General features: G+C 40.8%; 1 protein-coding gene across 1 annotated transcript; it reads left to right on the top strand.

Moving 5' to 3' along the window:
* Positions 1-592: 592 nt before the first annotated feature.
* On the top strand, positions 593-26,392 carry Psmc6 (proteasome 26S subunit, ATPase 6). Its single transcript, XM_057786812.1, has 14 exons — positions 593-722; positions 1,516-1,595; positions 1,686-1,725; positions 2,291-2,343; positions 6,598-6,665; positions 7,082-7,196; positions 10,184-10,271; positions 13,228-13,289; positions 13,372-13,495; positions 13,830-13,891; positions 16,841-16,961; positions 17,068-17,148; positions 22,988-23,059; positions 25,907-26,392. The coding sequence occupies exons 1-14, from the start codon at positions 596-598 to the stop codon at positions 26,023-26,025; spliced, it is 1,212 nt and encodes a 403-aa protein (XP_057642795.1). The 5' UTR covers positions 593-595; the 3' UTR covers positions 26,026-26,392.
* Positions 26,393-27,947: the final 1,555 nt, after the last annotated feature.

The following is a 27,947-nucleotide window of genomic DNA, read 5'->3' as shown; positions in this document are numbered from 1 at the left end:
AAGAGAGAAATCAGAAGATAGACAGGAAAGAAGCAAACACACACACACAAACACAGACACACACACACACAAATTATTTGGGAAAGAAAAAGGCTGTATCTGGAAATGTAACCAGTTGGAAGAGTGTTTGCTTAGCATGCAAGAGACCCTGGATTTGATTTCCACCGCGCCATTAGGAAGCAGGAGCAAGAAAGAAAGAAGAAAGAAAAGAAAGAAGAGGGAGGGAGGAAGGAAGGAAAGAAAGATAAAAAGAAAGAAAGAAAGAAAAGAAGAAAAGGAAAAAAAAGAAATCTTGTGACTTCCTCTTCTTTTTCATTTTATTACAGAGCCTTTGGCGGTTCCAGGAAAGCAGTGACTTAATACCGAGGTCAGTCGACAGCGGCGCCCGGCTTTTCCCACTCTGGCCTGCAGGGGACGGTGCGGCCGGAGGCCTCCTTCTGCGCTTTCTAGGCTTTCGGCCGCTCCCGGAGCCCCAAGAAACGACGCGGTCACCGGGAGCGAGAGGTGAGCCAAGCGGAAGGGGCGGTGCCACAGAGATCCCGCCCTCGGACCGCCTCTGCCCCCTCGCCCCGCCCCCTCCCCCGCCCGGGCTGCCATGGCCATTCCCGGCATCCCCTATGAGCGACGGCTTCTCATCATGGCGGACCCTAGAGATAAGGCGCTTCAGGACTACCGCAAGAAGCTGCTAGAGCACAAGGAGATAGACGGCCGTCTTAAGGAGCGTGAGTGAACCTTTCCACCCTCTCTCATGCGTGGACCCGCTTCCGTCTCTGATAGAGCGGAGGCTTCGGCCGAGCCCGAAAACAGAGCGCCCGGCTTGGGAAGGCCTGAGTCCAGGGCAAGGCGCTTTGTCATCCCGCCCTGAGCTGGGGTGCAGCACAGCCTCGACCGAGGAAATGGCCCGCTCCCGGTCCAGGTGGCATAGGGAATAGCCACAGTTCTGAGGTGGAAGGGGAGGGGAGGACTAGAGGAATGAGGATCAAGTGGGCTGGGGACATTATCCCAGGTGCAAGGAAAGTAGAATTGGAGTCTCGGGACTCGGGGACGGGAAGACGCTTGGGTCAAAGAAGCTCCAGCAGGACGTGGGACTCACTGAGCAGAAAGCCAGTCGTGAAGCCTTAAAGAAAAAGGGTCCAGTGGCCGTAATAACCTTTCTCGTCTTTCCTCAGTCTTTATACTAGGTGCTTAGTTCGCCCACCCTGAGCACTTGGGGTTTGAAAAGCCTGCATAGTTGAGTTATATGAAAAAAGACCGCAGCTTATATGATTCGGTGAAGAATTGCGTTGGTTGAATTTAGTATGGACAAACATACCCAGGTGATCCCGGGTAGCAGTGAAAGATCTGATTCCACGGATTAATTATCATTTAGTTTTGTAGCAATCCGGGGGTGGCAGGATGCCATATTTTGTAGTTTGGTACAGTGGGTATGAAACCTACATAAAGTGAACGATACATAAGTAAACATTTTAACGCAGTTCTTGTTTAATTTAAAATGTTGACATTTTATTATTTCAGTAAGGGAACAGTTAAAAGAACTTACCAAGCAGTATGAAAAGTCTGAAAACGATCTGAAGGCACTACAAAGTGTTGGGCAGGTAGGTTATAAAGTTTGAAAGTGAATGAGTAATTCGCCTTTTTTTTTTAAAGCTGTTGGCTGAAGGTAATGTGACTTTTTTCTTTCGTAGATTGTGGGTGAAGTGCTTAAACAGTTAACAGAAGAAAAATGTAAGTGGGTTAATTTACTAATTTGTTAAAAAGCAAAACCAAAAAGACTCAGTCCCTTCCCGACTTTTGAAATGCCTATTTTGTTTTGATTTTTGAGATCAGGTCCTATGTAGCTCTGGATGCAGCTGACTCTGTAGAACAGGCTGGCCTTGAACTCATAAGAGATCTGCCCGCCCTTGTTTTCCGGTGCCAGGATTAAAGTCGTGTACTGTCCTGGGAAGCTATTTTAATTTTTGTTACATTTCTCCGTTTGTGAAAATGTGTGAGGGTGTGTGTTCACACACTGCAGCACACATGCGGAGACCAGAGGACGACCTGTGGGAGTTGGTTTTCCTCTCTCACCAATGAGACCCAGGGATTGGACTCAGTCGGGTCAGTGGGCTTTATTTGATGAGCTATCAGGGTAGCCCTGCGGTGCCTCTTCTAGTGACAGCAGTGCAAAGTTGGTGGTTCCTAAGCTAGATTTGGTGTTTCCTGTTCTTGGAGGTCAGAGTTAAACTGTACCCACCATAGATGTAGATATATTTGTTTTCTAACTTTGTTTTTCAATTTGTTCTTCTTCTAGTCATTGTTAAAGCCACAAATGGACCAAGATATGTCGTAGGTTGTCGTCGTCAGGTAATACTTTGCGTTTGTATAAGGCTATGTAACAGAAAGGGCACTTACACCTAAGTTATTTAATTCTTGAGATGGCAGGTCAGGCATTGTGCCCATAACTCCCAATGGTGGTTTGTTCAGACGCAGCAAGTGATTAGCAAAGCCTGGATTCAAGTCAGATTTTGCTCCTGGAATTTCTCCTTCCCTGCTGTTTCACATTCTTAGTCAGATATGAGTACTTAGAAATCAAAGCATTTTATAATTAGAAAATGTCTTTCTTGAAGAGGGTTAAACGTGTTAGGCTACCTGTGTTTTACATTTAAATATTCAAAAATGGTACTTATAGACTCTACAGTAATTAATTTTGTAGGCAGGCATCTAGACCAGAATAGGCAAATTGGGTTTGTTTGTTTGTTGTTTCTTGAGACAGGGTTTTTCTGTAGCTTTGGAGCCTGTCCTGGAACTAGCTCTTCTTGTAGACCAAGCTGGCCTCGAACTCACAGAGCTCCGCCTGTCTCTGCGTCCCAAGTGCTGGGATTAAAGGCGTGCACCACCACTGCCCAGCCTAGAATAGGCAAATTGAAGCACCTTTGAATTTCATTTTGCAGACATTAGACAAGTGACTGAGAGTGATCCAGTAGCATCTGCAGTCTGCACACCATTCTGTTCTTTAGGAAGTGTTTTAAGCATTGACTTGAAGACTCTGAACATTTCTCATATTGAGTTTATGCTTTCATTGTTGGTTTTGTTTTATGCAACTGTATCTTGCTGTGTGGCTCAAGTTGATTTTAAACTAACAGTTCTGGAGCCTTGGTCTCTTGAATGCTAGGGTAACATACCATTTTTCCAAGTTCAGGTTTTAAAACATTGATACAGCATGACTATAGAACAGTATTTAACATTGAGACTGAATCTAATGTTAGGAGTTCAGTGTATAACTGAATAGTATTCTAATCAAATCTTACAAGTCTGGGGGCTGGAGAAATGGCTCAGCAATTCAGAGCTGCTCTTCCAAAGAACCCAGGTTTGGTTCCCAATACCCACAAATCGGCTCACAACCATCTGAACTCCATTCCCAAGGGATCTGACATCCTTTTCTGGTCTTTGCAGGCACCAGGCGTGCACATGTTAACACAGCGTACATGCAGACAAAGCATCCATATACATAAAATAAACATTTAAAAAATATTACAGGCATAGAGTTAGGGTTGTAGCTCAGTAGCAGAATGCATAGCAAGTATGTGAGAGCCCTGAGGTTCAGCCCCTAGTGATGAAAATGTATTTTTTGTTATGTCCTAATCAGGAGGGCTTTTGTAGTCCTTTCAAGGCTCTCGAAATACCAATATTTGGCATTACTCAGCTATTTCTTGATTGTATTGAAGTAGCTTCCCACTGATTACCTCTCTTCAGGTACGCCTTATAAAGACTTTTTTAAAGCTGGAAAGTAGTGGCACACGCCTTGTAATCCCAGCACTTGGAAGGCAGAGGCAGGCAGATCTCATGAGTTCGAGGCCAGTCTGGTCTAAAAAATGAGTTCCAGGATAGCCAGTACTGTTACACAGAGAAACCCTGTCTCAAAAAACAAACAAACAAACAAAAAAACAAGCAACAAAAAGAACTTTTTTTTTTTGGTTTTTTGAGACAGGGTTTCTCTGTGGTTTTGGAGCCTGTCCTGGAACTAGCTCTTGTAGACCAGGCTGGTCTCGAACTCACAGAGATCCGCCTGCCTCTGCCTCCCGAGTGCTGGGCAAAAAGAACTTTTAAAAAATGCTCAATCCATTAAATTTAGTGTTTTGCCTATTTTTACTTTATTGTGTGTGTGTGCTAAGTGTGTGGTGCATGCATGTGATTGTGATGCACCTATAGAAAGGCCAGAGCAGGACATCATTCTCTGTGTTACTGCTTTGAAACAGAGAGTCTTATATAGACCGGGAAGTCTTGGCTAGTCTGGCTGGCCAGTGATCTTGGGATCTGCCTCTCTCTACCTACCAACTCTGGGCTAAATCAGTAGCTGTGCCTGGCCTTTTACAGAAGAGAGGTAGACAGTGCTCTTGCAAGCTGAGCCATTTCCTTACCCCTTACTTAATTTTGATTTTGTTTTTTGTTTTTATGGTTTTTTTGTTTTGTTTTGTTTTTCGAGACAGGGTTTTTCTGTGGTTTTGGATCCTGTCCTGGAACTAGCTCTTTTTGGTGGTGGTGGTGGGGGGGGCGGTTCGAGACAGGGTTTCTCTGTGGCTTTGGAGCCTGTCCTGGAACTAGCTCTGTAGACCAGGCTGGTCTCAAATTCACAGAGATCCACCTGCCTCTGCCTCCCATGCGCCACCACCGCCTGGCCCTTACTTAATTTTGAAATGACTAAAGTCACACCACTCTCTCCTGGTGTTATTTTGTCCCTGCCTGGTCACTTCTCAGCCTTCCACCCCGAACAGCTACTTTGACAATGTGCTTCTGGGACTGTCCACAACCTTGATCATGGTCCAAATATGATTATATAGTGCCTGGAAGATACTGATGGGCCTTGTAAAAGAAGCAGATGTTACTAGGCAACTCCAAATCCCACACTAATTCCCCCCCCCCCCCCCCCCCCCCGTCCCCCAGAATTGATGTCATTAAGGTTTTGTCTCTAAAAATGGTATATGCTTGAGCTTGGGCACCAAGAAACTTTCCAGACATGAGAGTCAGTTCTTGGTCTGGCCATTAATAAAGGACTCAATACTTTTAATTGATTTAGTCAGTGACAGTATCAGTAACTATCTTGCTTGGGTCATTTTAGTTTTAATGAGCACAATCTCCTGAATTTGTAGCTCATTGTAATGTCTTATGCAAAGTAAGTTATGATTTTGAAAATGTAATGGCAAACAATTTTGAAACTATCGAAAAGTAACTTTTTTTATTTCTGCAAGTGATATCTTTTTTTTTTTTTTTTTTTTTTTTGGTTTTTCGAGGCAGGGTTTCTTTGTGGCTTTGGAGCCTGTCCTGGAACTAGCTCTGTAGACCAGGCTGTGCAAGTGATATCTTAAGTTTAATGTGCATTAGTTGAATATAATGTCCAGTAAGTTACCATGCAAAGGTGTGCTGATAAATTATTCAACCTGATGTACTCAATGTAAAGTCTGTTATGTACAAAGATGAGGTAGTTTGAGTTTTTGTTTTGTTTCTGCATTCGTTAGGTTTTAGTTTTGGTTAGTTTTGGTTGGTTTTGGGTTGGTTTTGGTTTTTTGACACAGGGTTTCTCTGTGTAGTCATGGCTGTACTGGAACTCCTTTTTTTTTTTTTTTTTTTTTTTTTTTTTTTTTTTGGTTTTTCGAGACAGGGTTTCTCTGTGGTTTTGGCACTAGCTCTTGTAGACCAGGCTGGCCTCGAACTCACAGAGATCCGCCTGCCTCTGCCTCCCAAGTGCTGGGATTAAAGGCGTGCACCACCACCGCCCGGCCTGGAACTCCTTCTGTAGACCAGGCTGGCCTTGAACTCAGAGATCCTCCTGCCTCTGCCTCCCAGGCCAGGAGTTAGATGCATGTGGCACTACCACAGGCTTGCCTTCCTTAGTATGTTGATGAAAATCTCTTGGGAGGAAACAATGGTTTTCCTTATCTTTTATGATTATGCATGTACATGTTTCCTTCTAGAAGATTTTCAAAATATATATAATGGATATACTTACAAGCTATTTTCCCTTCCACCCACCCAAATGTTCACTAAGGAATTTTTTTTCCCTATAAATATTCTGGTACCAGTTCCTAAAGTAAATTTTTTTCGATAAATTTTGAATCAAAATAATGAACAAAGTTATATTAAATAATGAGCCTTGAGAATAAAATCTCAAAATCTATCCTTTCTTCAAAATCATGGCCACTTCAATGGATAAAGACACTTGCCACCAAGCCTGGCCATATGAATTCAAGAACCCATGGTAATGGTAGAAGGAGAGAACCAATTCCTGAAAATTGTCCTCTTTTTATATATGCACGCTATTGTTTATACATATGCATATACATATAAATGTAAAAAAAATTTTAAAAACTAAAAAGGCAATTGTTACCCCAGGTTTTATGTATTAGTGATCTCTGACTTCACGCTGAGTTTGCACAAAGGATGTCCTTACAAGGGTCACATAGAATTTCAGAATTACTGCTTTATTAGTCCTTCTATTGACAGGGCATTTATAATATAATATTTGGGTCTTTTGTGATATATTAAAATATATACGACTTCTGAATGTTGAGTAGCGTTTTCCTTTTTAAATGTTTGTGTGACCTTTTTGTTTTATAAAACTAGCTTGATAAAAGTAAGCTGAAGCCAGGAACGAGAGTTGCTTTGGATATGACTACACTAACCATAATGAGGTGGGTTTCTTATTCTTATTGTTTACTTTGTGTTTCATTTTTACAGGGAAGATTTTCTAAAAATACGTGATTTGTGGAGTCATCAAACGTTTTACTACTTTTTACTATTTACTTACTTCTTACTAAATTGAATGCTTTTATTTTTGTTTTATTTTTTTCTGGTTTTTTAAGACAGGTTGCTTTGAAGCTTGTCCTGGAACTAGCTCTTGTAGTTCAGGCTAGCCTCAAATTCACAGAGATCTGCCTGCCTCTGTCTCCCAAGTGCTGGGATTAAAGGTGTGAGCTACCATCACCTGGCAAGTTAAATGTTTTTAGAAGGTACTTACTTATAGGTCCTTGTATAAATAATTTACTATGTAAGCAGAGAGAAAATAAGTCTTTTGAAAGAAAAGTACCCGATTTTTTTTTCATTTTAGGTATTTGCCAAGAGAGGTGGATCCTTTGGTTTATAACATGTCTCATGAGGACCCTGGAAATGTTTCTTATTCTGAGATTGGAGGGCTGTCAGAGCAGATTCGGGAGTTAAGAGAGGTGGGTGTTGTGTTTCTTTATCCAAGACTACTGCAGTACTGCTTTTAGGATACCTGAAGGGAGAAACGGGATGTAATATTACACACAGGAAACTCCAGCTGGCAGTAGCAGTGACTGTCTAGCTGTAGGCATAGCTGGTCCATATTATTTTGGAGATGTTTGGTGTTAGGAAAATCTCTTTTATGACAAAAGAGAGAAGAATGTAGGGGAATGCAGAGAATAACTGATACAGTCTAATGCCCTTGCCATTTATAGTTCTCAGTGTCTTTAGTGTACTTGGGTCAGAGCTCGTAAGGCAGAGTGCTATGTGATTTTTCTATAATGCCAGTAATATTAACATCTCAGTCCAATAGGATTATTGTTACCTTTGCCGTAGCATTTACGTTTATTTTTTTGTTTTTTTTTTTTTTTTGTTTGTTTGTTTTTTGAGACAGGGTTTCTCTGTGGTTTTGGAGCCTGTCCTGGAACTAGCTCTTGTAGACCAGGCTGGTCTCGAACTCCCAGAGATCCGCCTGCCTCTGCCTCCCAAGTGCTGGGATTAAAGGCGTGCGCCACCACCACCCGGCAGCATTTACGTTTTTTATTTTATTCAAACTGTTTTTTGCTCTTAGGAAAATACTGGCTATAGAAGTGACTTAAGTTTTCAATTTTTTTTTTTTTTTTACTTTTTTGGTTTCTCTGTGTAACCCTAACTGTTCTGGAACTCCTTTTGTAGACCAGGCTAGCCTTGAACTCACAGAAATCTACCTGCCTCTGCCTCTTGAATGCTGGAATTAAAGACAAGAGCCACCACCATCAGACTGAATTTAAGCTTTTAAGTGATGAATCCGATTAGGATCTCCTTGTCTCCTGACCCAGGATGTTACATTGTTTTCCTGATGTTTTTCCTGATGCAAGCCTAAGTAGGAATGACTGAGAAGGTTGGGAGTAGTGCTTGGATAGGTAGTTACATAATTCTTAGACCTCGGCTCATTACACTTTCTGAAACAGTTATTAAAGTATAGGCTTCTTGGGCTGTTAAGATAGATCTCCAGTAAACATGCTTGCCCTACAAGGTTGGTAACCCGAGTCTGATCTCTGGGGTGCAGCTAAAAGAGAAGGTAGAACCGACTCCATAAAGTCCTCTAGTGTGCTGTGGCATGTGCACCTTTGTGAAATCAAGTTTTTCTTGGCAATATTTGAGGAAACACTAGCCTGATTAGAAAATCAAAGCATACCCTGATGTTTGAACTAGAGGAAAGAAGCTGAAGGAAGAGGAAATGTTTTTCTGAAACTTGCCTCCCACCAGTGCCTTGCTGCATTTTCTCTGCACATGCTTTTTATCCTTAGATATTTTAGGGTGTTGGTTTCCCCACACTTTTGTATAGCACAAATAATAAAAACCCAGAGACAGATACTAGGGTTCAATCTGAACATCAGAAAAGCAAAGCAGCCAGCCACTGACTCTTCTTATATCTACCTTGGACTGAAATGAGCAAGTCTGCCTCCACGAATCCTCAGCCTGAGACTGAGTCTGAGACCTGTCTTTTCCTCTCTAGTGCTGGGATTAAAGGCGTGTATCACCACCACCTGGCCTCTGTGGCTATCTACTGTGGCTGCTGGGATTAAGGTGTATGCCACCACTGTCTGGCCTGTGTGGCTGACCAGTGTGGCTGCTTTGCTCTCTGATCTCAGGCAAACTTTATTTATTAAAATACAATAATACACCATTATACTTTTGTCTATCCTAACCATGCTTTACTCGCATAGTTCACATAGACTTTAGCTCCTGTTGTTGGGACTGTGAATGAATTGGATACTCAGTCCTCTACCTCCTCCTCTTCCTCCTCTTCCTCCCCTTCCTCCTCTTCTTCCTTTCCTCCTCTTCTTTCTCCCCTTCCTCCTCTTCTTCCTCCTTCCTTTTCCTTCTCTTCTTCCTCCTCCTTTCCGTCCTCTTCTCCTATTTTTCCTTCCTCCTCTCCTCCTTGGAGACAGTATCTCATATATCTCACGCTAGCCTTTGGTTCACTGTATCTGAAAGTTACTCTGAACCCCTGGTCTCCCTGCTTTCACCTCCCTCGTGCTGCAGATGAGGTTGTAGGCACTCACTGGCACACTTTGGAGATAAACCCAGGACCTTGGCATGTTAAATAAGCACTCTTCCAACTGAGTATATGTCCAGCTCTTCATTTTTCTCTCTGTGAATTAAAGAGTAGGAAATAAACTGTTTTTTGTTTTAGGCTGTGACACAGTGCCAACAAAGGAAATTTTATATATTTTTTTTCAGTGACCATTTATGACATCAAGTCATTCCTTATTTTGTGATTATTTGCATTGTATTCTATAAATTATTAAAGTTTTTTTCTTTGCTGATTATTATTATTACTGTTTTGTTTTTTGAGACAGGATTTCTCTGTATATCCGTCACTGTCCTGGAACTTGCTTTGTGAACCAGGCTGGCTTCAAACTCACAGAGATCTGCTTATCTCTGCCTCCCAAGTGCTGGAATTAAAGGTGTGGGCCACTACTGCCTGGTTATTATTTTTTAATACCAGCTATTCACCTTAGTACTGCCCATATGGCAGGCAGGCGTTCCACCACTGAGCTGCACGCTAGTTTTTTCTCACCTTGTCTTCCTAGACAGGGTCTTGGTATAGTACCCACTCTGGACTTGACCTTGCGGTCCTCCTACATTGTCCTTCTTCAGGTGTGTGCCACCAGGCCCAGCTTCTCTGATTTCTTTATAGTGCAATTTTTACTGAGGTGAAATGTGAACCTGATAAATGCACAGGTTTTAAGTATGCATTTCTAATAAATTTTTACAAAGTATATACCTGTGTATAATCAAAACTGTTTTTTAAGTTTTTAGTTTTAAGACATCTCTATCTTAAATAAGCCCAAAAGTATTTAAATCATCTTGTAGTTTAATAAGCATGGTATTAGACTTTAAATATTTTAAAATATATTAAAATTTTTACTGTTTAAGAAATATGCAATTTCTTTTTCAGGTAATAGAATTACCTCTTACAAACCCAGAATTATTCCAGCGTGTAGGAATAATACCTCCAAAAGGCTGTTTGCTATATGGACCACCAGGTTGGTATCAAATTATCTCTGCCTCTTCAGTGAGTGGGTGAAGGAATGAAAAAGTAGTAAGAGGGGCTGGAGAGATGGCTCAGCGGTTAAGAGCACTGACTGCTCTTCTCAGGGACCCGGGTTCAATTCTCAGCACCCACATAGCAGCTCACAACTGTCTGAAAATCCAGTTCCAGGGGATCTGACACCTTCACACCAATGCACATAAAATAAAGTTAAATTAACCATAAAAAAAAAAAAATTTAAAAAAAAGTAGTAAGATAGGAATTTAAAGTAGGTAATCCCAGTCAGTCATGTGGAGTCCCTCTGTGCCTTGTCACAGGCCATGTAATTCTATAGACGATAGTCCTTAAACTGCCGTTCATGGGTATGAATGTTCCCGAGACGAGCAGCTTACAGACACTCTGATAGAGCCTTCAGAATCAGAACTACTGTCCTCAAACTAATACATTATTTGGCTGTTTCCTGGTGTTACATCTCCTGATGGTCCAAAGGCCTTGTAGGTAAAGTTGCTCAGCCCTGGCATGCAGCAGTTGTGGTTGTCCCCGTGCTTGAATACCACACACTTGCGATGTCAGCGGAGATGGCGCTCTCACTCCGCAGGGTGCTGCTAGAGGGCAGGAGTTATTCTGTTACATTTTCAGGTGGGAAAACAATATGTCTGGACAGTTGCATACTGGGAAGTACAGTGTGTTTTGAAAAAGCATTCCTTTAGTTATTTGAATGCCGTTTAAGTGAGAGACTTTACCTGAAAGGACAGTTTGCAGGCTGTGGTGACTCAGACTGCTTGGTGCTTACTGGTGAATAGATATTGATTATTTAGCCTACAGTTTTCTGGAATGATCGAAATGAGCGGCTCAAACTGTTGAGTCATAAAATTTGAGATCTCAAGTGAAATTAGAATTTTTAAAAATAGTTTATTCTTATGAATCTGTGTGTCTTAGGTAGAGTTTCTGTTGCTGTGATAAACATCATGACCATAAACAACTCAGAAGAAAGGATTTATTTCAACTTATAGCTCTCAGGTCTCACTGGGAAGTCAGGGCAGGGACTCAGACCTGAAGGCAGGAGCTGACGCAGAGGGTGAAGGAGGGTAGTCCTGTCTGTCCTAGAACTCATTCTGTAGACCAGCCTGGCTTCAGACTTAGAGATCTGCCTGCCTCTGCCTCCCTAATGTTGGGACCCAACATAAATAATTAAAAACAAAAATTGTTAGCCAGGCTGTGGTAGCCCATGCCTTTAATCCCAGCACTGTGAGTTCGAGGCTAGCCTGGTCTACAAGAGTTAGTTCCAGGACAGGCTCCAAAGCTACAGAGAAACCGTCTCACCCCCCCGCCCCAAAATGTTTAGTATGCATATCCCATATTGTAAGAATATTTTTTTTAGCTCCAAAACCACAGAGAAACCCTGTCTTGAAAAACCAAAAAAAAAAAAAGAATATTTTTTTATTTATTTGTAAAATTCTATATTCATTATGCCTAAAATTAGAAAATGAGATGCTGTCATAGCTGTTAGAATGGCTGCTTTCAAGGAAGGAGTGAATGCGTGAATGAATGCAATGAATAGCAGGTGTTGGCAAAGATATGGAGAAAGGGAAATTCTATATCACTGATAGGAATGAAAATTGATGCAGCCATTTTAGGAAACAGTATGGGGCTTTTCATAAAATTAAAAATAAAACTGCTCTGTGACCTAGCAGCCAGTGTGCAAGGCGACTGGAGTCAGGATCTTGAGGAGACATTGCACCCATGTTATGTTATACTGTTATTCACAATAGCCAGAGCAAACCTCAGTGTCCTCAATCAGCTTGTGAAAGGAGAAGACAGTTTGCATTGTGTACACAGTAAAGTATGGTTTCGTCTTGAGAAAGAAGTAAATTCTGTCGTTTGTGTCACCACGGATGAATCTTATTTTTTTTTTTGTTTTCCGAGACAGGGTTTCTCTGTAGCTACAGAGCCTGTCCTAGCTACAGAGCCTGTCCTGGAACTAGCTCTTGTAGACCAGGCTGGCCTCGAACTCACAAAGATCCGCCTGCCTCTGCCTCCCAAGTGCTGGGATTAAAGGCGTGCGCCACCACCGCCCGGCTCCACGGATGAATCTTGAAGTGATGCTAAGTGAATTGAGCAGGCCCAGAAAGACAAATACCAATGATCTCGCTTATTGGGAGATTCTTGAGAGTTGGAATTGTAGAGAATGGTTTTATTTTACAGGGGCTGCCGAAGGCGATGATTGAGTTTACAGACGATTGCAGAAATACAATGATTGTTGTATTGGGTATTTCTAGGCTGATGGAAGAATAGGCTGTAATTGTTCCCATCACAAAGTAAACTTATGAGTTAATAGATAGTTAATCAGCTTGATTTAATCATTCAACAATGTATACTAGTGGGTTTTGGGGGGTTTGTTTTTGTTTTGTTTTGCCTGCGGATACATATGTGAAGTTGTCAGACCCCCTGGAACTGGAGTTATAGGCAGTTGTGAACTGCCATGTGGGTGCTGGGAGTTGAACCTGGATCACCTGGGAAGAGTAACCAGTGCTCTTAGCCACTGAGCCCCTAGTGTTATATTCTTAATGTTTGCAGTCATTTCCAAATTAAAATCAGGAGTGATATCTCAAGTTAAATTAAAGTTTTAACATTGTAAGTAAATTACCTTAGAATTTTAAAAGGAAATTCTATTTAGGATTTAGCTTAAGTCTTAGAAAATTTACTACCAATAGGATTATGTTGTCTGTGTCTGTGTGTCTTTGTGTGTATGTGAATGCTGTATGTGCGCCCAGGGAAGCCAGTTCTCCTAGAAGTGGAGTTGCAGGTGATTATAAGCTGTCTAACAAGGTGCTGGGAACTGGACCCTGGGCTCTTTACCACGGAGACATCTTTCCAGCTCCTAGATGATGATGTTGAAAGACTTTTAAAAATGCTTCTGCTTTTTACCTAATGACATTTGATATTTCTAGGCACTGGAAAAACACTCTTGGCACGAGCTGTTGCTAGCCAGCTGGACTGCAACTTCCTAAAGGTAAGGGGAAATTCTTTTATACTTATTGAAATGAAATTTATTTGAACTGTCTAATTTATATTACTCTTTTTCTTTTAATCAGGTTGTATCTAGTTCTATTGTAGACAAGTACATTGGTGAAAGTGCTCGTTTGATTAGAGAAATGTTTAATTATGCCAGGGACCACCAGCCATGCATCATTTTTATGGATGAAATAGATGCTATTGGTAAGAATGACACCTTTTAAATTTTTTCTTAATTTTTTTGTAAGTATTAGAGAAAGTTGTTTAAACCGGAAAGAACCTCCTGCCTGAGCAGTAGTTATGATTTGTATGAAGTCGGTGAGTGGGTATTCTCAGAGTACCACCTGCCTGATAGGACTTCTCAGAGGCTAAAGAGTATGACCATTTTTAGTAAATTAACCAGAACTATTCCAAAGTCATTCGTCTCTCAATTTCTACATAGTATTTTTAACCTCAGTACTATTACATTCTGTTTTATTAAATGATGGGCACAAAGCAAAAGAATAATGTGTATATATTTCCAAATACATTACTTTAGGTGGCCGTCGGTTTTCTGAGGGTACATCAGCTGACAGAGAGATTCAGCGAACTTTAATGGAGGTAATATTTTGTATATATACATACACACACATATGTATGTATGTATGTATATACAAAGTTACTTTTTTGTTTTGATTTGTTTAAGACAGGCTGGCCTCGAACTCACAGAGATCCACCTGTCTCCGCCTCCTGAGTGCTGGGATTAAAGAAGTGCACCACCACTGCCCGGCTAAGAAAGTTACTTATTAATGAAAAAGTGAAGGTTGCATATTTGAAGTTGAAGTGTATATAGCAGTTTAGATGAAGAGTTAAACATGAAATTTGTAATGTTGCTAGTAATGAACACTTTCATATGTCATAATCCCTAATAATAATAATTATTGGTCTGTTGTTTGGGACAGTGGCTCAGTAGGCAAGAGTGAATGCTTTGCGAGTATGACCTGCATTAAAATCCCCAGCACTCATGTAAAAAACTTTGCTTGGCAATTGTGCACATTTAACGCCAGCATGAGGGGTAAAGACAGGAGAATTGCTAGGATTTGCTTACTCAATTACTGCCAGTGTAACTCCAGGTTCAGTGAGAGATTCTGTTTCCAGGGCATAAGGCAGACATCCTTCCACGATGGCCTCCAGAATGACCCCACCACATACACATATTACATCTACACACACACACACCCCAAAGGAAGAAGTGACTGCTGCTGGAGAACAGGGAAAGACAGGAAAGGTTGATAGTGGACACCAAGTAGACAAGAGCAAGTGGTTTTTTTGTCTGTTGGGTACTGGGGTATCTCTAAAAATCAAGTAATGTCTATTTTAGAAGAGTAAGAAAAATTAGTGTTTTCACCATGAAGAAATGATGAGTGAGAAAGCACGTTTTACCTGATTTTATACATGTATGCATATATTAAGACATGGTACCATATAAATGTTCAGTTTTATTGTTTAAGAAGGAAAATGAGGGGCTGGAGAAATTGCTCACTGGCTGTTCTTCTAGAGGCATCGGGTTCAAGTCCCAGCACCCATATGGCAGCTCACAACTATCTGTTGCTATGGGGGATCTGACACCTTCACACCAGTGCACATGAAATAAATTCACAAGTTTAAAAAAAAAAAAAAAAAAAGGAAAAATGAAGAGAAAAATTGATACTGAAAAGCAAAGTTATTGGACTGGGTGTGGTGGCACACACCTTTAATCCCAGCACTCAGGAGGCAGAGGCAGGAGAATCTCTAAATTTGAGATCAGCCTGGTCTACAGAGCAAGTTCCAGGACAGGCAGCTGTTACTCAGAGAAGCCCTGTCTTGAAAAATCCAACTAATAAATAAATAAAGTTATCTGCAAAATTGTGCTTGGTAAAATTGCACCATTCTGTAATTTTTTTAATATATCATTTATTTAAATGTACAAATTATATTGTTTCTTAAGCATATGACTTTGTGTTAGTTTGGTGATGGTGTGAGTAACAGGTATTAAGATTATCAGCAGTAAATATGTTACATTTATGTGTGGCTGCTCTAAACACCACTCTTTGCTCTTTATTGCTAAGACTGTAGCAACTAAAATAGATTTTTAAAAACTATTTTTTATTCTTTCGTACATACATAAGGTATATCTTTATGTCTACCCTTCTTTCTTCATCCCCACTCCTTCCAGCGCTCCCTCACCATCCCACCTTCATATTTTCTTTCTTCTTAATAACTGAGTTCAATTAGTGTTTCCTGCTTAAGCATTGACAACGTACTAGTTAGGGGTGACACTCTTGAAGAAAAGTAACTCCCATTTCCCAGCTGTCATCAGTTACCAGTAATGCCTCATGAGCCCACCAGTCGTGTAGGAATTGTTGACTGGCTTAATCTTGGGCAGGTAACCGCAATTCTATTTCATATCCAGAAAATCCCATTCTCAGGCTCTTCTGCCCATCTCTCACGATGGTGTCTGAGCCTGGTGGGATAAACTGGCTTTAGTGATGGAGAAGATAGGTGATGAGGAAGCAAGATCCTATTGCTGCCAATGAAAACTAGGTAGCACAGGTCATTCATTTGATTTTAATTCTTTTTACTGTCGTCTTTGAAAATTCACTTTTCATAAATTATAATCATTCAGATGAGCAGTTTTGCTGTTGCATTTTTAGACAGGCTGTCTTCTGTGTAACCTGACTAGCTTGGAGCTTTTTTGTTGTTGTTTTTCAAGACAGGGTTAGATTACCCAGTAGCTTTGGAGCCTGTCCTGGAACTTGCTCTGTAGACCAGGCTGGCCTCGAACTCCCAGAGATCCGCCTGCCTCTGCCTTCTGAGTGCTGGGATTAAAGGAGTGCTCACCACCACCCAGCTAAGGACTAGGCTGGCCGTGAATTTGTGACTGTTTATATACAGTATTTTAAATTTAAACTACAGGCTTAGAAGCCTTAAATTGGGTCCTGGGAGTACAGTGCAGTTGGTAAAGTTCTTGGCTAGTGGGCATGAAACCCTATGTTTGTTTCCTAACTCCAAATAAACCACTTTAAGTAGCCCATGGCTGTAATCCAGCTCTCCTGAGGTAGATTTAGGAAAACCAGAAGTTCAAGGTCATCCCTAGCAACATAGTAAATTTAAAGCTAGCCTAGGGTACATGACACTGTGTTTCAAAACAAAAACCAAAACCATAAGAAATATTTTAGAACAACACAATTATTAGTGTTATTCATGTGACTGATAATGTTATCAACTAGCAGGCATTGCCTGTTATCTAGTTATTTTTTGTTATTGTTTGGTTTTAGTTTTTGAAGACAGGGTTTCTCTATAGCTTTGGAGCCTATCCTGGAGCTCACTCTGTAGACCAGGCTGGCCTTGAACTCACAGAGATCCACCTGCCTCTACCGCCGAGTGCTGGGATTAAAGGCGTGCGCCACCACCGCCCGGCCTAGCTAATTATTCTTAAATAATTTTATTTTACTATTTCAATAATTTTTGTGTGTAGGCCCACATACATGCATGCGTTTGGTAAAGTCTGCCTCTTGATTTTTTATTTAGTTACTAAATCAAATGGATGGATTCGATACTCTGCATAGAGTTAAAATGATCATGGCTACAAATAGACCAGATACACTGGATCCTGCTTTGCTCCGCCCAGGAAGATTAGACAGAAAAATACGTGAGTCACTGTTCTGTTGGTCGATGTCAATTTTTCTTCTCACCCACCTTCCTCTCACCGTCTAAACCAACAACTGGAGTACAAAGTCATTTCTTGTCGTTTTCAGATATCGATTTACCAAATGAACAAGCACGATTAGATATATTGAAAATCCACGCAGGCCCTATTACAAAGCACGGTGAAATAGGTAAGAAAGTTGACTGTTTTATTAGTGTATACATCTAGTAAATGAAGCACAGCACGATGGGACGTTACTCTTGGTTTACTGAACCTAAGTTTATTTGTGTATGGGTGGATTTTCTTATTTATTTATTAAAGATTTCTGCCTTCTCCCCGCCACCACCTCCCATTTCCCACCCCCTCCCCCCTTTTTTGCTTTTTCAAGATAGGGTTTCTCTGTAGCTTTGGAATCTGTCCTGGAACTTGCTCTGTGGTCCAGGATGGCCTCGAAGTCACAGAGATCTGCCTGTCTCTGCCTCCCGAGTGCTGGGATTAAAGGGATGTGCCACCACTGCCTGGCTTTATTTATGTTTTTTGAAGACAGAATTTCTCTGTGTAGCCCTGGCAGTCCTGAAACTCATTCTGTAGACCAGACTGACCTTGGACTTTGAAGTCCGCCTGTCTCTGCCTCGAGTGCTAGAATTAAAATCTTAAAAGCGTGTGTCACCACACCCAGCTTGGGCCTAGTTTTACATCAAATAAACATGGTAGTTTTAATTCAGTAAATTTTTGCGGAGCTTATAGTAAATGCTAGGAGGTGGAAGTGCTAAGAATGTCATGGCACTGAATGAAATTCTGGCCTTTAGAAAACCTTGATAGCTGGGCAGTGGTGGCGCACGCCTTTAATCCCAGCACTCGGGTGGCAGAGGCAGACGGATCTCTGGGAGTTCGAGGCCAGCCTGGTCTACAAGAGCTAGTTCCGGGACAGGCACCAAAGCTACAGAGAAACCCTGATTCGAAAAACAAAGCAAACAAAAACAAAAACCTTGATTATTTCACAAAACAGATGCAGATTAGATGGTGATAGATGGTGTGGAGAAAAGTAAAGAAAGGAGAAGGGGATGGGAAGTGTCAGGAGATTTTGAAATGGGGAAAGGTTAGTGGACTAAGGCTTTACCAAGAAGGCCATTTATTCATTCACTTGGTTCGTTCATTTATTTATTATAAGTGTTCGCATGTATGTCTGTGGGTAGACATGTACACCTGAGTACAGGAGCCCACAGAAGACCATAGGTGTCCGGTGTTGGATCCCTTGGAGCTGGAATTACAGGTAGTTGTGAGATCCTGATATGGGTTATTAGAACCCAAACTTGGGTCTTCTGCAAGGGCAGTGTGTGCTCTTAACTGTTGAGCCCTCTTTCTGGTCACCAAGGAGGTCATGTTTAAGCTATGACTTGAAAAGATGAGTTAACTAGACGTGGATACTCGGGGAAGCCCCTGAGCAGATGGGGACCTGGCACATCCGAGGACCAAGCAAGAAGCTAGGAGCTCTAGAAGAGTAGAGAGCTGTGAGTAGTAGTGGAGGCCTTGGACGTGATGGTGTGGACCAGGCTGCAGTGCCTGTGGCGGTCATAAGGTAGGAACTTTGACTTTTTTGGGGGGGCGGGTTTCGAGACAGGGTTTCTCTGTAGCTTTGGTGCCTGTCCCGGAACTAGCTCTTGTAGACCAGGCTGGCCTCGAACTCCCAGAGATCCGCCTGCCTCTGCCTCCCGAGTGCTGGGATTAAAGGCGTGCACCACCACCGCCCGGCCGTGGAACTTTGACTGTTAATCATGATGCCGACCTCAAATTTAGTTTGTTCTTAAAGGTTGTATAGCTGTGATAGTACTGTGTTTAAAAATGGCTACTCAGTTTCTCTTCCTATGCCATTACTAACAGGTACATGTTTAAGTTAATTTGAAAACTGGATTTTGTTTTTTGCTTTCAGTATTATTCGTGGTCAGTCTTGTTTCATCCATAATTTCTGCTGCCTGTTGCATGTTTAACAAACAAATGAATTTTAGGCATACCATTTCATGTATGAATACTTTAGTTCACATAAAATTGCTTTCATAGCTTGCTGGGGACAAATTGGAGAACAACAAAGAAAGAAATAAGACATTATTTCAGTAAGTCAGATAAAAAATGGTGGTGATGTGGTAAAGGTTTCCCTCCCAGAGTTGCTGAGATATAATTACAGTCTTTGAAATAGTGAGACCTGAAAGTCATACATGGTGACACAGGCCTGTGATGCCCACACTTGGAAAGTGGAGGCAAGCAGGCAGGTCAGAAATTCAAGATCATTTTCTGCTACAGGGTGCGTTTGATCCAGCCGTAGCTCCATGAGTCCTTGAATCAGCCAGGCATTTCATCAGTAAACAAAAGAGACTCTGGATTCAGTTCATTAGTGATCAGATGTCAGGACGATACAATGTCAGATGCAAACTACAGAAAGAAGCAGGAAAGACTTAGGTTTGGAGGGCTGGTGAGGTGACTCAGTGGTAAAGGTGCTTGCCGCCAAACCCAACAACCTGTGATTGATCAGCACTGTATGGTGGAGAGAACCAACTCTTGCAAGTTCTCCTTTGACCTCCACATGGAATCCTTGACATGGACATGCATATTATCAGACACACAATAGATGAATAAGTAACCAGGTGATGGTGGCCCATGCCTTTAATCCCAGTACTCAGGAGGCAGAGGCAGGCGAATCTCTGAGTTCCAAGACAGCCTGTACTATGCAGAGAAATCCTGCTTCAAAAATAAATAAATAAATAAATAAATAAATAAATAAGTAAATAAATTCTTTCTGTTTATACTTTTGCACAAAATTCTTGTTGACTTTTGAACTAGGGAATCTAATATAATTGGTTGACAGCTTTTAAAACTCTCTAGAATGGGCTGGGGGCAACACAGCAGCGGATTGCTTATCTACAGTGCTCTAGGTTCTAGGTTCGATCACCATTACCACCAAAACAAGAGAATTTCTTAGAGCCAGGCATAGTGTCACAGCTTTGATCCCAGCACTTTGGAAGCAGAAACAGGAGGATCTCTTGAGAATTTCAGGTGCGGTGAGTCTATATAGAAAGTTTCATACTACCCAGGGCTACAAAGTAAGACCCAAGACCCTGTCTCAAAACAACAAAGGAAAACCCTTATAACTTAATGGTTACAAATAGCTACAAATAATTGAAGGTTATTGCTCACTGCTCATTTCATTGTTCCTTTGAGGATTTTTTTTTTTTTTTTCTGATTTTCGAAACAGGGTTTCTCTATGTAGTTTTGGAGTCTGTCCTGGAACTCGCTCTGTAGTCCACCCTGGACTTGAACTCAGAGATCCATCTGCCTCTGCATCCCAAGTGCTGGAATTAAACGTGTGTGTGCTACCACTGCCTGGCTCCTTTGAGACTTTTAAGTTGGAAAGATGCCAGTTTCTAAGTAGCGTCTACAAATACTGATCTCTCTTGGTGTTAGATACTGTGTTATACTTGGGAATCCTCTCAGGAAGCTTATGGTGACATGAATATGATTAAGTGCTAACTAATCACCCAGAGATTGCACATAGAGATTGATCTGCCGTGCACTGCCTGGCCAAGGTGTCCTATCGTTCATTCATACCAAGTAGCCTGTGCGCTGTAGTTTTCTTCACTGATCTCTGTCAGGCTCATAACCAGCACAAAGCTGTAGCTCTTCAGGTCATGTCTATGTTGTGAGGAAGTAGAGACTTCACTATAACTGTTATTTCAGGTGATACACTTGGAGTTAGCAAAGAAAATCAGAAAGCTAATACATGCTTTCTTTAGCATTTAAAGTTCTTATTTTGATAAAATAATGTCTGCCGTTATTACATTTTTACATTTAATCTCCATAACTAGTCTCGAAAAACCAAAAAAAAAAAATCTCCATAAATGACGTATATTCCATTTATTGTTCCTGTTTTATCTACTTATTTTATGTGTATATATCTGTGCACATGTGTGTGTGTAAAAGACAATTGTTACTTGCCTTGTGGGTACTGAGAATTAAACATGGGTCCTCTGCAAGGTCAGCAAGTGCTCTTAACTGCTGAGCCTTCTCACCAGCTACCAAAGTATTATGTTTTTATTGTTTGATTTTTTATTTTATTTATATTTTTGGTGGGCAGTGACTGAACTTGGGACTTTAGAAATGCTTAGGCGTGCAGCCAGGCTGTGGTGGTGCACACCTTTAATCCCAGTACTTGGGAGGCAGAGGCAGGTGGATCTCTATGGGTTTGAGGCCAGCCCAGGTCTATAGAGTGAGTTCCAGGACAGACTCCAAAGCTACACAGAGAAACCCTGTCTTGGGGGAGGGGGAGAATTCTCTGTTAGCCAGGTGGTGGTGGTGCATGCTTTTAATCCTGAGAGACAGAGGCAGGCAGATCTACGCAAGTTCAAGGCCACTTGGTCTACAAACTGAGTTCCAGGCCAGGCTCCAAAGCTACACAGAGAAACCTTGTCTTGAAAAACCTAAAAGAAAGAAAGAAATGCTGGGCATGTACTCTACCATTGAGCCATACCATACCCCTCAGGATTTTGTTAGAGTACCAGTTCCCTATGTGTGTGTGCTTTGTGTTTTGATCATATTCATCCTATATCTCCTCTTGTACTTTTCCCACCTCAACTGATTCCACCTCTCAATTATATTTATTTATTTGTTTGTTTGTTTATTTTTTTGAGGCAAGGTTTTTCTTTTTCTTTTTTCTTTTTTTTTTTTTTTTTGGATTTTTCGAGACAGGGTTTCTCCGTAGCTTTTGGTTCCTGTCCTGGGACTAGCTCTTTTTTTTTTTTTTTTTTTTTTTTTTTGGTTTTTCGAGACAGGGTTTCTCTGTGGTTTTGGAGCCTGTCCTGGAACTAGCTCTTGTAGACCAGGCTGGTCTCGAACTCACAGAGATCCACCTGCCTCTGCCTCCCAAGTGCTGGGATTAAAGGCGTGCGCCACCACCGCCCGGTTTGGGACTAGCTCTTGTAGACCAGGCTGGACTCGAACTCACAGAGATCCGCCTGCCTCTGCCTCCCGAGTGCTGGGATTAAAGGCGTGCACCACCATCACCCGGCGAGGCAAGGTTTTTCTATATAGCCCTGGCTGTCCTGGAACTCATTCCACATACCAGGCTGCTGGGAATAAAGGCATGTGTTATCATGCCCAGATGTTTTATTATTTTATATGTGTAGTTATTTTATTTGTATGGGTGTTTTGCCTGCATATGTGTCTGTGTACCATGTGTATCACAGAAACTAGAAGGAGGAGTTGGAGCCCTTGGAACTAGAGTTACAGTTGTTAGCCACTATGTGGGTGCTCGAATCAAAATCAGGTCCTCTAGAACCATCTCTCCAGTCCCTGACCCAGTGTTTAATTATGACTGCCTACAAGAGTATGGATGCTTTTCCAGTGGTTAGCCACTGAATAAAATGTCTCTCCCTCCTCCTTAACCATTAACTACTTATATATTCTCAGCAAGGGGTATACTTGTATGTGTCTGGGTTTGTTTGAGCTCAGGTCTGTTGTTGCCCACCTGGCTTGGAATTTGTTTTCCTGCTACTTTCCCTAAGTTTTGGGGTTGATTACAGGTGTGCAACAGGTTTAATGAGTCATGGCTTTGTAGTTACTTCAATTTTTACTCCTTAAAGCAGGTACCTTCAAATCTTTTTTTTTTTTGGTGGTTGTTTGTAGTTTTTTGTTTGTTTGTTTTTGATGCAGGGTTTCTGTTGTGAAAGAGGCCTCATTGTCCTGGAACTCAGGAGACCAGGCCTGTCTCTGCCCTCCAAGTGCTGAGATTAAAGGCATGTGCCACCACTGTCCGATTTGCCTTCAAATCTTGACATTTTTTTACTAAAAATTCAGATGTATGTCTTCTTGATTCTGGTTTATTTTGCAACATTTTTACTTAGTTTTAGTTGTTAATGTAAAATAGTAGCAAGGGTAATGCTAATCAAATTCAAATCAACTAGTCCATTTAAAGTTTCTCTGTGACCAAAAATAAAGATTGAGTCTTTATTATTATCTTGTTAATTTTTTTTCCTAAACAGATTATGAAGCAATTGTAAAGCTTTCCGATGGCTTTAATGGAGCAGACCTGAGAAATGTTTGTACTGAAGCAGGTGAGAGGACAAAGCATAGTTTTACCATCTGTAACATGTTTTGTAAGTTTATCCAAGAGCAGAGCTGCACCTTTTCAGGATTTCAGTGTTTCGTATTTTGTTTTGCTTTTGAGATATGATTTCAAGAAGCAGAACAGAACAGCCCAAAGGAGAAAGTACCACTGTAGTAGTTGATCTTGATTTCTTGTAGGGGCCTTCGGGAAACCCACAGGATTCCTCTGAGGATTGTGTGGCTAAACATGGAGCCTAAGACATTTATTTGCTAGCACTCCTTTCCCATTGGACGGAATCTGCCCTCGGGGTTATTATCTCCAAGCACTTCTGATTCCTACAAGCGTGCTGGGGGAAGACTGAGTTGCAGGACTGTTTGGCAGTTCTATGTGTGTTTGAAAGAATTACTTTAAAAGTCTGTGGTCCTGCAATTTGTTTAAAATGAAGTTTTTTTTTTATTTTTTTTTATTTTTTTATTTTTTCAAAGAAATATCTTCTGATCTTTTATTTTATTGATCAGACTGTTTTATTTAATATTTATTTATTTATTTTTGGTTTTTTTTTTTTGGTTTTTCGAGACAAGGTTTCTCTGTGGTTTTGGAGCCTGTCCTGGAACTAGCTCTTGTAGACCAGGCTGGTCTCGAACTCACAGAGATCCGCCTGCCTCTGCCTTCCGAGTGCTGGGATTAAAGGCGTGCACCACCACCGCCCGGCTAAAATGAAGTTTTAAGATACAATTCCGAATTTTTTGATTCTAGTTTTATTTTTGGTAATAAGATACTTTGAAGCCCTACCTAGCTAGCTAGAATCATTTGGTTTTTACTTTCCATGCAGAATTTCCACACCCAAGACCTGTGTGCCATCATTTTTGTAGTTACTATCTCAGTGATAATAAGTCAGCTAACATATGACTTGAACTATCTAGGATAAATTATCACATTCCAGAATCTGTATCCAGTTGCATTATTACCAAGGATGGCTTCAGTGAACCTGGAATCAAAAGCAGCACTGTGATTTTTTAAAGGCTGATGCTATCAAAGTTTGATAGATGCTTTTTTTCCTCTCACATTGAAAAATGTTTTTGTTTTTTCTATTTTTTAACTGATTAATGGAAATTGCCCATTAATAGGAATCATATATTTTTATACATGTATATATCGTATAACACTTAGATCAGATTAAACGTACATGTCTCCTCAAACATGTAACCTTTCCTTCATGGTGAAAACACCGTGAATCCTTTGTTCTAACTTTTTGAAATACATAGTAAACAGTGATTATCCTGCCTTTCCCTCTCAAGTGCTGGAATTATAGACTTAGAGCATACAGTGCTGATGGTTGAACCAGGCTTTTTACAGTCTAGGCAATACTTCACTGACTCCTATATCCTCAACCTCAAGCCTTGCTGAGTGTCAGATAGTCATTACCAAATTTATTGGGAGTTGGTTTAGTTTTTGCATTGCTTGAGATCAAACCCAAGGCTTTGGGTATGTTAAGCAAACACCTGACCTGTTCCACATCCCTAGCCCAGGGGTTTTGTTCTTCTGGAGAATCATTGCATATGTTATTAAGAGACTTCAGCCTAGAATGTGTAAGTCTTGATAGTGTTGTATGTTTGGAGAGGGGCTGGAGAGATGGCTCAGAGATTAAGAGCACTGACTGTTCTTCTACAGGTTCTGAGTTCAAATTCCTAGCAACCACATGGTATCTCACCACCATCTGTAATGAGATCTGGTGCCCTCTTCTGACATGCAGGCATAGATGCAGACAGAACACTGCATACATAATAACCCTTACAAAAAAAAACAACACAAAAAACAAAAAACAGAATTACCTTGGAGACTGAAAAGGTGACTCAGAGGTTAAGAACACTGGCTGCTCTTGGGGAAAAAAAAAAAGAAATTACCATTGGACATATGCAATCTAGATTTTTGTTTTGTTTTGCTTTGTTTTTGTTTTTATGAGACTGGGCTTTGCTGTATTTTTGGAGACCATCCTGGAACTATCTCTTGTAGACCAGGCTGACCTTGAATTCACAGAGGTCCAAGTTCTGAGATTAAAGGTGTGGACCACTAGGCCGGGCGGTGGTGGCACACGCCTTTAATCCCAGCACTTGGGAGGCAGAGGCAGGTGGATCTCTGTGAGTTCGAGACCAGCCTGGTCTACAAGAGCTAGTTCCAGGACAGGCTCCAAAACCACAGAGAAACCCTGTCTCGAAAAACTTTAAAAAAAAAAAAAAAAAAAAAAAAAAGGTGTGCACCACCACTGCCCAGCTGCAATCCACATTTAAATGTTCAGATAATTGCATTGTCTGCTTCATTTAAAAATTATGCTACTCTGCTTGCGAAAATGATTTGAATGGAGACAGCGTATTTTAGTAAGGTAGCACTGCTGGTCAGAAGTAGTAGATCTGTACAGCTTCACATTTACTCCGCAGAGTTTTCTTCCTCCTTTCTTTATTTTTTTAAAAATATTTATTTATTTATTTATTTATTTATTTATTTATTTATTTATTATGTATACAATATTCTGTCTGTGTGTGTTTGCAGACCAGAAGAGGGCAGCAGACCTCGTTATAGATGGTTGTGAACCACCATGTGGTTGCTGGGAATTGAACTCATGACCTTTGGAAGAGCAGGCAATGCTCTTAACCACTGAGCCATCTCTTCAGCCCTCTTCCTCCTTTCTTTTGAGAGCAGGTCTTGATAGTTGTCTGGGCTGGTTTCAAACTTGGAATCCTCCTGTTTCAGTCCCCTAGTTGCTGAGATTATAGGCATGTGCCACTGTGGTAGCTTGATTTTCTTATGGATCTGTAATTCACATATGGTAAGCAGCAAATTTGTTTTGTTACCACAGGTATGTTTGCCATTCGTGCTGATCATGATTTTGTAGTTCAGGAAGACTTCATGAAAGCAGTCAGGAAAGTGGCTGACTCTAAGAAGCTGGAGTCCAAACTAGACTACAAACCTGTGTGATTCGCTATCAGGTTTTTGATGGCTGCATGACAGACATTGGCTTAATGTAAAAATAAAGTTAAGGAAAATAATGTATGTATTGGCAGTGACCTCATTAAAAGTGAATAAACATGTATGAGCAACATAATGGTATGTAATTTAGTAATTCTTTTAAAATTGATACAGAAGAAAGTTGTATGTTAATGTTGCAGTTACTGCAGCACAATTTACAAAAGACATGTTGAAGCTTTTCATAATTGCTTTGTGAGCATTTTGTACAACATTTAAATGATTTGAGATAGTACAGGAGAGTATTTCTTATGACTTATTTTATATTTTGTTTTCCTCATCCTGAAAAAATGGAATAAAATCTGTTTTAGTTGTCATATATATTCTTGTCTTTTCTAAGAGCACATTTATTCTAGTCTTTCTGATTCAGAAGTGAATGATTTGAGAACCTGGATGAAATTGAAAATTGAAATGGGGCTTTGAATTTTTTTAAAAACAGTACTCATGAAGTTCACAAAATTGTCTTGTATACACCTTATGTGTGCGTGTGGGTACGTACATGGGAACATACATGCATTTGCATCTTCCAGGAAGTACTTACTCTTTGCCTACTGCCATTAGCCTACTTGATAATTAACTTTAACTTTTTTTATGATTAGAAGTACTGCTTATAATTCATTTGGTAATGTGAAAAAATAGTTTCCTTTTGAGGCTGTTATGGTCTGGATCCAGGAAAAATCTGTATTACAGAGATACATAATTTTGCATATACATGGTTTCCAGAGATGCATTATTTCCTAGGCTCACCCATGGATTCTATACATATCTGGGTGGATTCCAGGCTGAGAGTGTCTAGTTTAGGGAATGTTAATGTCAGAAATGTTTAGAAGTTCTGTTACTTACACACGATTCTTTCTGATTTCATGTGGCAATCAAAGTTATATACGGAAGTCATTGTTGCCTAAAGATTGAGATTATTTATAGTCAAGGATTGTTTAGACAAAGTTATCAAACTTCAGTTTCATATACCAAAGGACCAATCATAAATCACCTGTCTAGCTACATAATTCTTTGTTTCCCCTTTCTTTTTGAGACAGGGTCTTACTAGGTAGCCCTAGGTAGCTCACCTGGAAACACTACATGAAATAGGCTGACCTCAACTCAGACATTCTCCAGCCTCTGCCTCCCGAGTGCTGTGATTAAAGACATTCATCACCATACCTGCCATCTGATTACTTTTTAATTAAAAATTACACAGTATTCTTGCCTTTTATAGTTTTTCAGGCTGGATAATAGTTATGTAGTACTAGAGAACACGGAACACTCTGGCCAATGAAGTAGGCTGGCCATCTACTTTATTAAAGAACAATTCTACTTCTGGACCCATTCCATACACAAGATGAAGAGAATGAGAGGACGTCTAAGTTAAATACCCGTATGGCCCTTCCACTTTTTCTAAAGGATGAGTTTTAATAACAGTAAGTTCCAAGGTCTTTAGAATGTACTCTTAAAAATATAAAACAGTAAGACTGTTAGTTACACACCTTGCAGGCAGTGAGACCAAAGGTTCTCCAGAAGTTATAGCTGGGCCTGATGGTGTCTTTTAATCCCAGGACTCAAGAGACCAGATAGATTTATTATGAGTTTAAAGATGAGCTTGGTTGACAGACATCCTAAGAAAGTATATTCCTAACCTTTAAAACCTTGCCGGGCGGTGGTGGCGCACGTCTTTAATCCCAGTACTCGGGAGGCAGAGGCAGGCGGATCTCTGTGAGTTCGAGGCCAGCCTGGTCTACAAGAGCTAGTTCCAGGACAGGAACCAAAAAGCTACGGAGAAACCCTGTCTCGAAAATCCACAAAAAAACCAAAAAAACAAAAAAAAAAAACTTAACTCTAACTCACGCCCCGCTCATGGCACACACACACCCAAGCAT

Source organism: Chionomys nivalis, chromosome 12 (assembly GCF_950005125.1).
Source record: "Chionomys nivalis chromosome 12, mChiNiv1.1, whole genome shotgun sequence".
Classification (NCBI taxonomy): domain Eukaryota; kingdom Metazoa; phylum Chordata; class Mammalia; order Rodentia; family Cricetidae; genus Chionomys; species Chionomys nivalis.
This window is presented reverse-complemented; position numbering and strand designations above follow the sequence as displayed.